The sequence below is a fragment of the Rhinolophus sinicus genome, chromosome 17 (genome assembly GCF_057876585.1).
Source record: "Rhinolophus sinicus isolate RSI-liver-muscle chromosome 17, RSI-T2T, whole genome shotgun sequence".
Classification (NCBI taxonomy): Eukaryota; Metazoa; Chordata; class Mammalia; order Chiroptera; family Rhinolophidae; genus Rhinolophus; species Rhinolophus sinicus.
This window is the reverse complement of record NC_142517.1, coordinates 151363727-151380708: the sequence shown is the minus strand read 5'-3', so window position 1 is coordinate 151380708 and position 16982 is coordinate 151363727. Positions and strand designations below refer to the sequence as shown.

General features: G+C 38.4%; 1 protein-coding gene across 11 annotated transcripts in view; it reads left to right on the top strand.

Moving 5' to 3' along the window:
* Positions 1 to 7810, top strand: part of RBMS1 (RNA binding motif single stranded interacting protein 1) — a 198214-nt gene extending 190404 nt beyond the window's left edge. For all 11 annotated transcript variants that reach the window (XM_074337078.2, XM_019727264.3, XM_019727271.3 and 8 more), the window contains 4 exons: positions 1413 to 1523; positions 2683 to 2763; positions 4460 to 4544; positions 5139 to 7810. In XM_074337078.2, coding sequence (XP_074193179.1) covers positions 1413 to 1523; positions 2683 to 2763; positions 4460 to 4537 — 270 coding nt within the window. In that variant the 3' untranslated portion in view covers positions 4538 to 4544; positions 5139 to 7810. The remainder of the gene's footprint in view (positions 1 to 1412; positions 1524 to 2682; positions 2764 to 4459; positions 4545 to 5138) is intronic.
* Positions 7811 to 16982: the final 9172 nt, after the last annotated feature.

The following is a 16982-nucleotide window of genomic DNA, read 5'->3' as shown; positions in this document are numbered from 1 at the left end:
CATATTCTGGGCATCTGAGTCATTTCCGTGTTACCACATACTTTTTGATGATGCACATTAAACATTTACAAAGGAAAAAATTTTCTCATGAAATGTATTAACAAACTATTTCTGACACGTGTATCTTTTTGGGGTGGCAACTGTTAGAGACGAAGGCTGAGTATCTCAGTTTAACATCTTTGAGGAGACAGCAGTAGTACATGTAGGTCCTGTCTGAGGATTCATTCCCTTTCCCCACCCAGATTTAGACTGCCTGCAGCCACAGTTGAAGTGCCTGTGCATCAATCTCTGTCATCCATCGTGTATCTAATTATCAATAAATAACAGTGTATTTAAGGGGTAAGTTGGGGACAGTGATACCCAAAGCGTAACATTAATACAATGTTTATAGGGTGTGTTAGAATAATTGTATTCTCAGATATTTGGGTGATTGCAAAGTGAGAGGAATGGTATAATCCATAAGAATGTGATATAGGATAAATTAGAGAAAATGCAAAAATAGAATTAAATTTTGATTTATGCAATCAATGTACCATTATGTAATCATTAAAAATGATAATACTTTTGGCTATGCAGTGAGTAGGTAAATATTTATAATAGAATGTTAACTTAAAAGCAAACATTTACAATATGAAATTGTTTATGTACGTTTGTTGCAACTCTGTAAAAACATGCCAAGGCTAGAATCTGGACAGCAGTATCCTGACAGCGGTAACAGTGGTTTATTAGGGAGAGATTGGGTGACAGGTGATTCTTCTTCACCCCCTCCTCTCTTTTTTTAAAAAAACTATATTTAATTTTATTCTTAATGGCCAGAATTTTTTTCAAATGAAGTCAAAGAATCAGAAATTGGATTATTAATTATATCTGAATCTGCTCCCCTCCCCTGGTACCAAACTAGTTCAAAGTGCTGGGAAGCAGTGAATGAAAACTGTGACCTTAATCCTAACAGCTTGATCTTGAATCAAATGACTATACATATAGAACATTTTTGAACAAAACGCTGTATTTATAATATCCAATGTAGTATAGTATTTTGTGGCTGCATAAAACATCAACTACATTTATTTAAAAATATAATTAAGTCTTTTTGTAACCCTAGCCAGCCAAAAATAGTTTGCGTTTTTTGTTACAGCTCCTCCTGCTGGACTAGCTTGCTTTATAGTTAAGTGAAGGTGACAGGAGAGATGTTTTCTACAGGGATTTCTGTGAAGTGAGTACTCTGAAAGGTCTCAGGAAGTGCACTCTAGAAGATTTTTAGGACATTATTATACATGTGCAAGTTTGAGGGAAGGTTATTTTTGCTTCACGTTCCTCAACAGACTAAGGCATTTCACGTGCAAAAGGTGATTACAGAATCTGAACTCCCTCCTTCGGTGTGTCTTATACTGCTCCTGTCTCCGATTTCCCAGGGTACCGTGTTAACTCCCTCAATGGAACACACCATGTCACTACAGCCCGCATCTATGATCAACCCTCTGGCCCAGCAGATGAGTCATCTGTCACTAGGCAACACCGGAACAGTAGGTGGCAAATTAATATCATCTGTCTCGGCAAACAGAGGAGGGTAAATTAATGCAGTCTGTCTTCCCTGTCAATCATAGGCTCTATAATGTCAGCGGTTATATCTGACCCCCTTACACCCCCCTCCCCAAGTTGCTTTCCTCATGGTAATACTCAGGTATTTCTTGATTAATTAATGAACTGTAAGTTGATCCTCTAGGTATCTCATCTTCACCAAACTAGAAAGCTCTCCTGCCTTTGGAAAAGAATATAGCACCCATACATAACTGCATCCAGGCCTAATAACCTGTGTCATTCATTCACACTGGCAGACCTGATCTCATGAATCAAAAGATGAAGGTGATACATGGTGTTAAAGGCAGGGGATGTTTTTCCCTCACTTATTTCTTTTATGGAATTTGGGGGCATTGAATGGCAATCTTTGTACTGAATTATTTCCCCAGAGTCCAGGGGACTTAGTTGAGTATTGAGGTTGAGCTGATACCAGATTAACTTCCAGGGTTCATATTCGTAGTGTTTAGATGGTAAAATGGCCAAAAGCTTTCAATTCAGACTATGTCTATTGTGGCTTAAAAGAACAAAGGGCAGTGTGTTTTTCCTTTTCACATTCAAAACCAGCATCAGCTTCATGTGAAGCTTAAACCAGGACCACACACATCCAATGAGATTAACTAAAAAGTGGTCCTGCCTTTGGAAAAGGACTGCCAGTATCAGGAGAGCAAGGGTCCAATTTCTATTCTGCAGTGACCTATTAAAAACCTAATAAGTCATTTCCCCCTTGGATCTCCACTTAGGGAAATAATTCTGGATACTAGCTCAGGGGGCTACTGGAAAATAATGAGGTCCTTTGAGGCGAGATCTTCTAAAATAACACATTAGTGATGTTGAATTATTGAGGATGAGAAACTTTAGTGATCTTCACGCAGGTGCTTCTTTGTTAGGAAAGCCCAAGAAAGGTTCTGACAAATTCAAAATGTAGGAAACCTTTACTTTGCCTTCCATATGATATGCTATGTGCACTAATAAACTTTTAGGTAGCCCATTTAAGTTTTTTCTTTGAGACTTCCAAATACTTGTCATCCCATCTCAGAATTGCCCAAGTGCTCAGAATTTTGCATGGCTCGTCGTGACCCTTCCTGACCATATTCTTCTTTGCAGTACATGCCTGCAACATCAGCTATGCAAGGAGCCTATTTGCCACAGTACACACATGTGCAGACGACGGCAGTTCCTGTTGAGGTTGGTACAGACCCTCCCTTGGCCATTCTGGCGATGAGTAGTTTGAGAAATGGGTAACTTAGATGGAACTCAAAGAAATATCAATCAAAGGTCAAACATTTGCATACAGATTTGAGTTTAGAAGGAGTATATACCTAGAGTTATTTTCAACTATGAAATCTAATTCTCTGCATACAAATTAGTATAGTGACATCAAGGCCATGCCCGCACGATTCTCAGAAATATTTTCCAAGCTTGTAGTACATTTCATTATTTTGTCAAGTTTCTATCTTGTCTCTGTAAAATGGTACAAGCAAATTAAGATAAAGCTGGAGTTTGCAGTCCTAGTACCAAAGCTAATATCAACAATGATAATTACAAAAAGAAATCAGTTATAATTAAGATACTTGGAAAGACTGATGTTGCAAAACTTTTAACAGGGATGAGGAATAAACCATACCTGTTTTTATAGAGGCTGTTAGGATAGCTAAATAGCTCTTAGTTCTTGTTATGGAAGATGCTGATACAATAATGATAAGGAAGAAGTCTGATGTTTGAATTAAAATTGGATAGAAAGCATAGCTCTTTCTTGCGAAGTATCCTTAAAATTCTAAGGAAAGTCATCAACCCAATCAATCCCACCCACTAGGCAGATCCCTTAGGTTCCAATGACTGTGCTGGATTTGGCGGGGTGGGGGGGGGGGTGTATATGAGGGGGTGTCTTGTTTGCTTTTGATTGATTTAAATTTGAGCAGTTATTGACAGCCATAGTTATCAGAACCCATAATCTCTTATTTGCAATTCAGAAACAACACACACACACACTCACACACACGGTGCCAAAAATATGTATATACATTTTAAGAAAGGGAAACTGTATTAAAATTGTAATACTCAATATATACTGATAACAAAAGATGAATACAAGTCACGTTTGATTTCTGCAATTACAAGAGGTGCTCAAAGTAGTTACCATCAGCATCCAAACACTCCTGATTACGACAAACTACTGCTTGAAAAACATTGACCAAAGTGTCCACCTGTATACATTTTTTTTGGCACCTCCGGTATATATCATATATAATATATATATATAATATATATCATATTATTTGTGTGTATATATACACACATATAATATATATCATAATATATATCATATATCACATCATATATATAAAATAAAATTTCTCTCTAACTACTTGAGCGAAAAAAACCTGACTTGTGGCAAAACCCAACTTGAACTGTTGCAACGTATTGCATCAGTTACCCCACTTATGACACATTCTTTACCCCACTTACTGCACATATTCATACCTTTCCATGTAGAACTGTTAATGTGTTTGCTTATGAGGTACAGCCCTAGACTCCACTGGGTATATGCTGTGATAGCCAGCAGATGCATACCGTATTTCAGATCCTAAAATCTGAAAATACTGAATTCCAAGTCACATCTGGCCCCAAGGGATAAGAGATTTGCTTGATAAATCGTAGCTTGGTTTGAAGAGACAACTCATAAAAATTGAGGCGGGAGGTTCTTTGAGTCTGTCAGACATTTTAACTCCTTAGGGAAATAATTAACCTTGAGAGCTCTACATGACCTTAAGAAAATCACTTTTAAAGAGTGCTCGTTTTAAAGATGTTGGGCAGTCAGATGTGGGCAGAGGAGTTTGGATTTTTTTTGCTCATATGTCTCATCTGTTCTGCTTTGTTGTAGGAAGCGAGTGGTCAGCAGCAGGTGGCTGTAGAGACGTCTAATGACCATTCTCCATATACCTTTCAACCCAATAAGTAACTGTGAGGTAGGAGGAAACGGTCTCCATAACTGTAGGGCTCAGGTCAAGGAAAGTTTGTTTGTTTGTTTATTTTTAATCAAAAAGTTTCTTAAAATAACTCAAAATTTTATCACACCTCTTTAATCATAGCCCAGGAATCTAATGTCATCAAAATGTTAAAAGTAGTGATTTTGTGGATTTGCTCACTAAGTACCTAAAAAAAAAAAACAGTGCCTGGCATTGTTGTCAAATGTACATTTACATCCCCACCAAAAATCTGTAAAATATTAGAGAGCCCCACGTACCAAATTTGTCCTGCATGACAAGCTTCCAACATTATTTATGTTACTTTAATGCTCACAAACTGAAGGAAATACAGCGTGACTTCGAATAATCTAGCATTACAAGATTAGCAATATCTTGACTGTGAATTTAATGTCAGTATCCTTAGATTGAGAGGTTGCATTCCCAGCTGTCACTTGGACCACAAATCTCAAAACTTCAGTGATGAGCCCAGCTTCTTATAAACCCCTGTATCTTTAAAATGAGAAAGATTACAAAGCTCTGTGGTGTATTATACCAGATATACAAAAGCATTTGTGCTTTATTTTTCTCTTCCAGATGTACAGAAGGGTGTTCTTACATGAAGAAGGGTGTGAAGGCTGAACAATCATGGATTTTTCTGATCAATTGTGCTTTAGGAAATTATTGACAGTTTTGCACAGGTTCTTGAAAACGTTATTTATAATGAAATCAACTAAAACTATTTTTGCTATAAGTTCTATAAGGTGCATAAAACCCTTAAATTCATCTAGTAGCTGTTCCCCTGAACAGGTTTATTTTAGTAAAAAAGAAAAAAAAAAAAAGAGAAAAAAAGAAAAAACAACAAAAACAAAACAAAAGATTTTTATTAAATGTTACAATGCAAAAAAAGAAAAAAAAAGGAAAAAAGAAAAGAAAAAGGAAAAAAAAGAAAACTTCAATTTTCTGGGTGTGCACAAAGACCATGAAGACTTATCCAAGTGCATGACCGGATTTTTGTGGTTTGTTCATTTTGTGTTTAATTTGTGTTTTTTTTTCCAGCTGTATGAAATGGGCTTTCTGACGTTTAAATAGTCCGACTTCACCCATGGTGTTCTGTGCTTGCAGTGCGAGTGTTGCTGTAATTCAGTGTTGCCGTCAGTGTCCCTTTTCTCGCTTTCCGTTTTTCTTTCAACGTAGTGTGAAGTGTCTTACCCTTTTCTATGAATTCCAATTTGCCTTAACTCTTTTGATGCTGTAGCTGTTTCAGTAAAAGTTAGTTCAAACTAATGATGTAGAATGCTTTGACCAAATGAGCTGGTCTATTATGCCTTGTAAAACAGCAGCATAGGGCTTTTAAAAGGTAGTCAATAAAAGTTGCTGAAATTTTGGCTTTTTTAAATATGTAATAGGTGTTTTTAATGATTTTTCACATAATGTGTAAGGTAGTGAAATGCAAGAAGGGAAAAATGTTTTGTGTGAAACACATTTTCTGACTGGGGAACTTTTAATAGGGTAAATTGTTTGTAAGGCTGTATGCCAACAGTTTCCTCTGATAGTTTGACTGATTTAGGATATCTGCTGTATGATGCAATGTAAAGTCTTTTTTGCCTTTTTTCAGGAAAAAAAAAAAACTAACTTGATGTTCTAGATTTAGTGTAGGTAGCGTTGGGACTGGGGGTGGGGGGCGGGGGAGGGAAGTCCCCGAATGTTTTGTCCTTCCTTTATACTAATGATAGTGCTTTAGAATGAGAATGATGCCTGCGATCTGGCAAACCGAAAAATGTTGCTATTGCAACGAAATGGCAAAAGCTAAAAGTAAGGATTTATCTTCAAACAAGCTGAGATATGAATAGAAGCGAAACGATTGGCTACTAGCTCTCTCTCTTGCTCTCTATTACGTAAATTTGAGAAATAAAAATTACTTGGCACTTTTAAAGGTAACTTCACCAAAGACCGAAGAGCCAGTAACCAGTAGCTCCAACTTGTCTCAGCATCACATCTTCTGTGCTCTTTATTTTTGCCGGACCAGTTTGCGGTTAGGAGAATGTGCCTTTTTTGTACCTTTGCATTTAGGTTTTATAATTTTAATTGATGTATGGACACACACAAACAAACAAAAAAGCATGAAGGAAGATTTGGATCCAAGCAGTGCCACACTTTACATCATCACTACAAGTGTTAAGTGTAAAGAAAAACCAATTTTGAAACTATGAAATTCCTGATTCATAAATACACAGTTATTTCTACTTTAGTACATATAAGATGATTCACTGTTATTAAAGCTCTTTTATTAAGACAATTGCATACGTTTGAAAAGCAATGGTAAATTAAGTTGTCTTCCAAAACTGTGTACTTGTCTGGTCAACTGTGTGTGATCAGTTATCTACCTCAGAGTCTATTTTCTTTTGTGCTGGGACAGGTTGCTGGCCCTCCCTGTTTCCACAGACCAAATCCTCCTAGCTCAGGAGCTAGGGCTAAGCAGTTATTTCTTTCGAGTATTTTTTAGTTCTTAAATTTTATGCTTGTATTTGATTATAGATGTCAGTGACATTTCATAGTTTCAAAAGTCCTTGCTGCTCTGAGAAGTGTAGATTCTAGTGAAAATTACATAGTCATAAGAGAAATGTGTCTTTGTTTTTGTTTTTGTTTCCTTTTTTAAAGTTGTGGTATTATTGGTTCTATGCTCCCTGGAATATTACTGCTTTGTGAAAGTCCAGACTGAACGCAGCACCCTCGTACCTAGTACATTTATAAACCTGGGTCTCTCACTACTTGATATTTTTGCATTAGTTAAGACAGAAATTTGATAGCTCAGTTAGAGGGGAGGGGAAACCTGCTGCTAGAAATGTCTGAACTAAGTGCCATACTCGTCTGGGTAAGATTTGGGAAACATAACCTCTGTACATAAAAAATAAAAAAATAAAAAAATAAAAAAAAATCAGTTAAACATCACATAGTAGACAGCCATTAAATTATAAAAAAATTAATTTATGAAGAAAGACCTTTTGTACAGATTGAAAAAAAAAAGATTTTCATAGAGATATCTATATGATCAAGAGAGTTAATTTTTTATTTTTGTTTTACTAGTGCCACAAACTTGCCAGTGGTAACTTATTTGTCCGGTTCAAGATAACTCTGTAGTTTTCTTTCCTAGGACTTGTTGTTAAACGCCAAAAGACATTTTTGAACTGTACATTTGATCAGATTGTTAGCTTTTTCTGTTTTATTTCTTTTGAGAACCTTTGAATAAAAAAACATCTGAAATTTTATTTTTCTGTCCATTTTTTTAAGTAGATTAAATATGTGAAAATTTTATTTCATTTCTGACTTCTTTCTTGAGTTCAGTAGATTGGTTTGAAAGAGAGTTGAAAATTATTTCAGATTTGCTATCTACTCAAAATAATGTTTCCTTCAAAAGAATTGGAAAAACCTTTCTACCCCCTTCTTTTTAGTTATTTGAATCTTTGTATGGGGGGACCAGAGACATCAGCCATCAGCTCACTACATTTCACCTCAGTAAAAGTGCACCTTTGGTCTATTCTTAAAGACCAAAAAGCCCATCCCTCTCCTTCCTTCCTTCCTGCTACCCTTTAACTGTGGCACTGTTTGTCATTGCCCAGCAAGGAGGACAGAATAAATACAGTATCCCATCAAGCAAGCATGCGGGTAAGGATTTCAAGATGCTCTTATCAGTGCCCCCTTAGTGACCTCATTTGGTTTTCCCAGTAGCAGACAGTGGTACAGCATTCGAGGGGGCGAGAGAACTCTTTCCCACACCAACGTGTTTTATGGGAGGCACTTAGTATAGGAAATTGACTCCTTGTACCTACAGCAGATTAAATTTTTGTGTAGCTGTACAGTATTCTTTTTCTGCTGCCCAATGGCTCTGTCATGGTGGTCAAAGGAGTGGGCAAGAAAAACATCCATACCGTCCATTTCTGTATGCCTCCCCTGCGATGTGGATGATGTGGAATGTGAATTGGGTACATGGGGTTTAGAGAACTTAACTTGCCAGAGCCAAGGTAGCCTGGTACTCAATGGCTCAGAAAAGGACATGCAGTCCTGTGATGATAACCAGCGCTTCAGAGAGAGAAGTCAGGGCCGAGGGAAAGTGTCGCCTCATTTTCTGTCCCATCCTCACACTGTCCCAGTGCTCCTTCATAAGACCAACAACCAAAGGCAGGAAAGAAATGGTGTCCGGGCTGCTAAGTGCCTTTGGTTTTGTTAACATTTTTGTTCCCGTATTTTAAGGCTTTCTGTCACTGGAGTCCTGGGACATCAGTGGCTGCCTTTACACAGAAACTGATAAACACTTTTTCGAGATCAGCTTTCTGTGCAAAAGGAATGAGCAAACCAACGTGTTGATTCTGAAAGAGCTGTCACACATAAAGAGGAACCGTGGCACCTTTAGGGACAAACACCTGGCCACTCAGGAGCCGGGATTTCTTACCAGCATCTGAGGTGGAATTCTTGGGTTGGAAAGGAGGGAGAAGCTCTGGCAGTTGCTGGCTGGCATTTCTAGTCCCCCATGTTGGCTAGGATGAGGTAGAGCGCTGCGTGCATGGGCGAGCCCCATTTGCTCCCCACTATCCGTGCCCTTCATGGGCAGTGGCGCCAGGTATAGCCACTGGAGCCTGAATTCCACCTCCTCTTGAATTTCACAAATACGGATTGGAAGTTCCCTAGGTGACAGGCAGTGCCTCCCGGCCTGAGTAGGAACTCAAAGTTTCAGATCTGATTGATGATATCCTCATTCCCCTACAGCAGCTAAAGAGGAAAAGACCCAGCTCCCCTGGGGTAAAGGTCATGGACCTATCACGGGCACCGCCCTCCCCAACACAAAACAAGCTTCAGAAGATGGGAAGTAGGCGAGGAGGGAGAAGAACTCGGAGCTCAGGGTTTAAGAAAAGCCAGGCAGTTTCTTCCCCTTAAATAGCTACGTGATGAGATAACCACCCCTCAGACGTCACGGAGAACGCTGGCGCCCCCACCGGCGTCGTCTCGTGCCAGATGGCAGCGGGGAGTGGGGGCTACGAGGTGGGCGCCCACGGCCCCGGCGGGGAGTTCCTGGCACAGGAGAGGGGGGGCTGTGTGCCTGTCCCTCCATGTGGGATGAACTCCGCCAGGCAGTGGAATTTCAACCCTGTGAAATGGCTCCAGGGTGTCTCTCTCGGGACTTTGTAGAGCCAGAGAGGGTTTTAACTTGAGCCACTAGAGGGAGGTTTTTGTTTTCTTCATCGTCCGCGGTGAGTTGTAAGGCCGGAGTGTGGCCGGCCCTCGTGAGCAAGGCCCTCGGAGGGGGCACTGCCGGTGGGTATGCAGACTGTCCAGGCGCACCCTGCTGGGGACCTTGCATTGAGGGCTGATTGTAAGAACTGATGCACAGATAATCACCATTGACCAATGCTGGCAGCTTTCTCATCGAGAGCATTGTTGCTCATACTGGGGAGCATCTTAAATGTGATTTTTAAGGTGCAAGGAAGCCAAAAAAGCCTTGCCAGACATCGTGACTCGGAGGTGCATGAAATTACTGGCAGGTCTCTGAGATGCTCGAGATTGAAAACAGGTGGCTTTGGATTAAACACAAACTTGAACGCAATTCATTTTTTTAATGTGACTGAGATTTGATCTAGTTATCCGTTGCTCGTTTACACCAGATACTGACCATAAACAAAACTTTGTAGGTATCTCCTACCCTCTAGTATCTCTGAAGCCACTTCCTGTGCTTGAATATTTCCACTGATGGGGCATGTCCCACCTCTCCTGGCATCTATCTTTTTGGAACAGCTCTCAAATTTGCTTAAAGAAATCAATTTTAAGGAGTCAAAATTGTGTCTTCGTAATGTCTACTTAGCAGCCTACTTCTGCCAACTGAGATGCCACAGGATAAGTCCATCATTCCCGTTCTTGAGAAGACAAAAGTATAGTGACAGAAAACATACCAGTGACTGCCAGGAGCTAAAGGGGTCAGGAGGATAACACCATAAAGGGATAGCACAAGGAAGTTGGGGGACGGGGTGATGAAACTATTCTACATCCTAATTGGTTACACAAATCTATGTGCTAAAATTCATGGAACTGTATACCAAAAAGTCTATTTTAATGAATAACCATTTATAATATATATATATTTTTTTTTTTTCTTTTTCTTTTTTTAATGAGATTAGTGAGTCATTGCTCAAATGTAGAAAACTGCTGGCTCCACGAATCTCTGGGTTGAACATTCTTCATGGCTTTAACTGTTCCTCATCTCTTCTGGCTCCACACTCCACACCTCCAGCTCACCCTTCAGATGCACCACACATGACTCGGTAAAATCCAGAACCCCAGGAATAACCTGAGCCTTCACCTGGCCTCCCCAGTTCAGCCCACCCTTCTATTACAAGTGACAGGGTTTCCTTCTTGACTTTTCCTTTTAAGACACCACAGTTCTTAAAGCTTGTAGCCAATTCAAATCCCTATATTTTGTTTCTTTGTCACGATCAGTTACAATAAAGACATGATGGAATATTATGCAGTCATTTTTAAATGAAAACATTTTAATGGCATGAGAAATATACTCCGGATATAAGATGAATGGAAAGTGTTAGGTACAAAACTCTAGATACAGTATGCTCATAACTACCCCGAAAATAAGACCTAACCGTATTAAAAGAATACAGTATTTCCCTGAAAATAAGACCTAACCGGAAAATAAGTGCTAGCATGTTTTTTCAGGATGCTCGTAATATAAGTCCTATCCCAAAAATAAGCCCCAGTTAAGATCATCAGTCAGATGGACGCATTTAATATGTCCATTGCAACACACGACGGACGTATTGAATTATAAAATAATATTAATATATAATTAAATAAATATTGACATTAATACTTAAACGATAATATATATTATAATTATTTGTAAATACCCAAGCAGCCACCTTTGGACGAGAGATAAACGCCTATGTAAACAGATGGACTCGAGACTTATTGCCGAATGACCAATCGGAGTACAGACACAATGCACAAATAACGTGCGCACTTGATAACTAACAGATGTGGTTGTGTCTAATATAAATCTTCATAGTTAAGAATGTCGTGTGTTGTAATGGATGCACTTAATGCACTCCTGGGAAATAAAGAAATGTTTTCTGAATTTTGGTGCCTGCAATTTTTCGTCACTTTTGTGTGGTCCATCATTCTTAACTGTCGTCATTTTTGTTGCCACTCCTGTCTCGTAAGTCTTCAGTTAACACTTGATTTAATGGTAGATTTAAAGGGAACAATATTTTGATCCCCAGACAAGATGAGTGCAAAAAGAAAGAGCTATTCCGTCGAGTACAAGAAAGGAATCGTGGAAGACTCCCAGGGCAAGAATCTTATGGCTTTCTGCAAAGAGAAGAAATTGGATCTCCGAATTGTCTGAAAATGGTGAGGAGAGTACGATAACCTCAGTCAACAAGTGGACGAGGGGAATGCTAAGTGCAAGTGTGGATCAGGTTGGCAACCATTATTTCCTGAGCTGGAAAACATCATCTATGAATGGATTGCTGACAGGAGAGCAAAGGCTTTGGTTTTGCGCAGGTCTGATATTCAAGCATTTGCCCTTGCAATGGCACCACAGTTAGAAATATCCCCAGAAGAATTCAAAGCATCGCAACACTGGTAGGATGGCTTCCTTCAGTAATATGAACTGTCTCTAAGATCGACAACACTGTTCAAGCTGGAAGATACTGAAGTTATTAAACGTGCATTTGCATTCAAGTCCTTTGTTGATGGCATCGACTTTCCTAAATACCAACTCTCCGACATGATTGCTATGGATGAAATTGCAGTGTTTATGGGCCAAGGATCTCAAACAACAATTGATCAGAGGGATGCATCGTTGATCTACATTCCCTCCACTGGTTACGACAGGGCACGTGTTACCTGTATTTTGGCAATTCGTCTGGATGGAAAGAAAGCCCCACTTCTTTTTTTTTTTTTTTTTTTTTTTTTAAATTAAATTTATTGGGGTGACAATTGTTAGTAAAATTACATAGATTTCAGGTGTACAATTCTGTATTACATCATCTATAAATCCCATTGTATGTTCATCACCCAGAGTCAGTTCTTCCATCACCATATATTCGATCCCCCTTACCCTCACCTCCCCCCCCACCCCCCTTACCCTCTGGCAACCACTAAACTATTGTCCGTGTCTATGAGTTTCTGTTTCTCATTTGTTTGTCTTGTTCTTTTGTTGTTTTTGGTTTATATACCACATATCAGTGAAATCACATGGTTCTCTGCTTTTTCTGTCTGACTTGTTTCGCTCAGCATTACTCTCTCAAGATCCATCCATGTTGTCACAAATGTTCCTATATCATCTTTTCTCACTGCCGAATAGTATTCCATTGTGTATATGTACCACAACTTCTTTATCCATTCATCTATCGAAGGACATTTTGGTTGTTTCCATGTCTTGGCCACCATAAACAAAGCTGCAATGAACATTGGAGCACACGTGTCTTTATCTCTAAATGTTTTCAGATTTTTTGGGTAGATACCCAGGAGAGGGATTGCTGGGTCATACGGCAATTCTATTCGTAATTCTTTGAGGAACCTCCACACTGCCTTCCATAACGGCTGCACCAGTCTGCATTCCCACCAACAGTGTATGAGGGTTCCTTTTTCTCCACAACCTCTCCAACATTTGTTACTATTTGTCTTGTTGATGATAGCCATTCTGACTGGGGTGAGGTGATATCTCATTGTGGTTTTGATTTGCATTTCTCTGATGATTAGTGATGTTGAGCATTTTTTCATATGTTTATTTGCCATTTGTACGTCCTCTTTGGAGAAATGTCTCTTCAAGTCCTCTGCCCATTTTTCAATTGGGTTGTTTGTTTTTTTGTTGTTGAGTTGCATGAGTTCCTTGTATATTCTGGATACTAGCCCCTTATCGGAGGCACTGTTAGCAAAAATCTTCTCCCATTCAGTTGGTGGCCTCTTTATTTTGTCAATGGTTTCTTTTGCTGTGCAGAAGCTTTTAAGTTTCATATAGTCCCATTCGTTTATTTTAGCTTTTACTTCCATTGCCTTTGGAGTCAAATTCATAAAATGCTCTTTGAACCCAAGGTCCATAAGTTTAGTACCTATGTTTTCTTCTATGCAGTTTATTGTGTCAGGTCTTATGCTTAAGTCTTTGATCCATTTTGAATTGACTTTGGTACATGGTGACAAATAGCAGTCCAGTTTCATTCTTTTGCACGTGGCTATCCAATTCTCCCAGCACCATTTATTGAAGAGGCTGTCTTTGCTCCATTGTATGTTTTTAGCTTCTTTGTCAAAAATTATCTGTCCATATTTATGTGGTTTTATTTCTGGGTTCTCAATTCTATTCCATTGGTCTATGTGTCTGTTTTTCTGCCAATACCATGCTGTTTTGATTATTGTGGCCCTGTAGTACAGGCCAAAGTCAGGAAGTGTGATACCTCCATTATAGTTCTTTTTTCTTAAGATTGCTTTGGCTATTCGGGGTCTTTTGTGGTTCCAAACAAATCTGATGATTTTTTGTTCTATTTCTTTAAAATATGCCATTGGGATTTTGATGGGGATTGCATTGAATCTGTATATTGCTTTGGGTAATATGGCCATTTTAACTATGTTGATTCTTCCAATCCATGAGCATGGAATGTCTTTCCATTTCTTTGTGTCTTCTTCAATTTCTTTTAAAAATGTCTTATAGTTTTCAGCATATAGGTCTTTCACATCCTTGGTTAAGTTTATTCCTAGGTATTTTATTCTTTTTGCTGCAATTGCAAAAGGAATTGTTTTTTGTATTTCTTTTTCTGAGATTTCATTGTTAGTATATAGGAAGGCAATGGACTTTTGTGCGTTGATTTTGTAGCCGGCAACTTTACTGTATTCGTTGATTGTTTCTAGTAGCTTTTTGGTGGAGTCTTTAGGGTTTTCTATATATAGTATCATGTCATCTGCAAAGAGTGATAATTTAACTTCTTCATTCCCAATTTGGATGCCTTTTATTTCTTTCTCTTGCCTGATTGCTCTGGCAAGGACTTCCAACACTATGTTGAAAAGCAGAGGTGATAGGGGACATCCCTGTCGTGTTCCTGAACGTAGAGCAAAGGGCTTCAGCTTTTCTCCATTAATTATGAGATTAGCAGAGGGCTTGTCATATATGGCCTTTATTATGTTAAGGTATTTTCCTTCTATACCCATTTTATTAAGTGTTTTAATCATAAATGGATGTTGTATCTTGTCAAATGCTTTTTCTGCATCAATTGATATAATCATATGATTTTTGTCCTTTATTTTGTTTATGTGATGTATCACATTGATGGATTTGCGGATGTTGAACCATCCTTGTGCCCCGGGGATGAACCCCACTTGGTCGTGATGAATAATCTTTTTAATGCATTGTTGTATTCGATTTGCTAGAATTTTATTTAGGATTTTTGCATCGGTATTCATTAGAGATATTGGTCTGTAGTTTTCTTTTTTTGTGCTGTCCTTACCAGGTTTTGGTATCAGGGTAATGTTGGCCTCATAAAATGAGTTAGGGAGTACTGTCTCTTCTTCAATTTTTTGGAAGAGTTTTTGCAGAATTGGTATTAGATCCTCTTTGAAGGTTTGGTAGAATTCACTAGTGAAGCCATCTGGTCCCGGACTTTTGCTTTTGGGAAGGTTTTGGATGACTGATTCAATTTCGTTACTGGTGATCGGTCTGTTTAGATTTTCCAGTTCTTCATGGTTCAGCCTTGGAAGGCTATATGTTTCTAAGAACTTGTCCATTTCTTCTAGGTTGTTGAATTTGGTGGCATATAGTCCTTCATAGTATTCTTGGATGATCCTTTGTATTTCTGTGGTGTCCGTGATAACTTCCCCTTTTACGTTTCTGATTTTGTTAATCAGTGTCTTCTCTCTTTTTATCTTAGTAAGTCTAGCCAAGGGTTTGTCAATTTTGTTAATCTTTTCAAAGAACCAGCTCTTTGTCACATTAATTTTTTCTATTGTCTTTTTGTTCTCTATTTCATTTAGTTCTGCTCTAATTTTTATTATTTCCTTTCTTCTGCTGACCTTGGGTTTTACTTGTTCTTCTTTTTCTAGTTCTTTAAGGTGTAACATGAGGTTATTTATTTGGGAGTTTTCTTGTTTCTTGAGATAGGCCTGTAATGAGATAAATTTCCCTCTTAAAACTGCTTTCGCTGCATCCCAGAAATTTTGGTAGGATGTATTTTCATTGTCATTTGTTTCTATGTATCTTTTGATCTCTCCTCTAATTTCTTCTTTGACCCAGTCCTTCTTTAAAAGTATGTTGTTTAATCTCCATGTATTTGTGTTTTTCCCCGCTTTCTTTTTACAGTTGATATCCAATTTCAAAGCCTTGTGATCAGAGAATATGCATGGTATGATTTCAATCTTCTTAAATTTGTTGAGACTGATTTTATGTCCCAATATATGGTCTATCCTTGAGAATGTTCCGTGTACACCAGAAAAGAATGTATAGTCTGATGTTTTAGGATGAAGTGCTCTATAAATGTCAATTATGTCCATTTCATCTAATGTGTCATTTAGGGCTACTATTTCGTTATTTATTTTCTGTTTGGATGATCTATCCATAGCTGTCAATGATGTATTTAAGTCCCCTAGTATAATTGTGTTTTGGTCAATTTCTCCCTTTAGTTCTGTTAGTAGTTGCTTGGTGTATTTCGGTGCTCCCTGATTGGGGGCATAAATATTGATGACTGTTATGTCTTCTTGTTGTACAGTCCCCTTCACCATTATGAAATGTCCATCTTTATCTCTTGTTATCTTTTTCACCTTGAAGTCTGTTTCATCTGATATCATTATGGCTACACCTGATTTTCTCTGGGTACCATTTGCTTGGAGTGTCAATTTCCACCCTTTCACTTTGAGTCTGTGCTTGTCCTTGTAGCTGAGATGTGTCTCTTGGAGACAGCATATGGTTGGGTTTAGTTTTTTGATCCAATCTGCTACTCTGTGCCTTTTTATTGGTGAGTTCAGTCCATTTACATTTAGGGTGATTATTGATATGTGAGGATTTCCTGTCATTCTATCTTTAGTTTTCTGGTAAGGCTGTGTCTCCATTGTTTCTTTGCCTTTTTGTTGTTGTCTATTATTTCTGTGTGGTGGTATTCTATGATGTTTCCCTCTGTTTCTTCTCTTATTTCAGTATATATTTCAGTTCTGGATTTTTTTTGAGTGGTTACCCTTAAGTTTATGTAAAAGAAAGTTTGATTTTTAGAGTATTCCATTATCTTCAGCACGCTTACTCTCTCCATTCCCATATTCCGGTTCAGGCCTTTACTCTCCCCCTTTTTGAGTTTTGGTTGCCACAAATTGTCCCTGTTGATGGTGGTCGAATAGCCTCCTTTAGTATTTCTTGTAGTGCAGGTCGTGTATTAGAAAATTCCCTCAGCTTCTGTATGTCTGGAA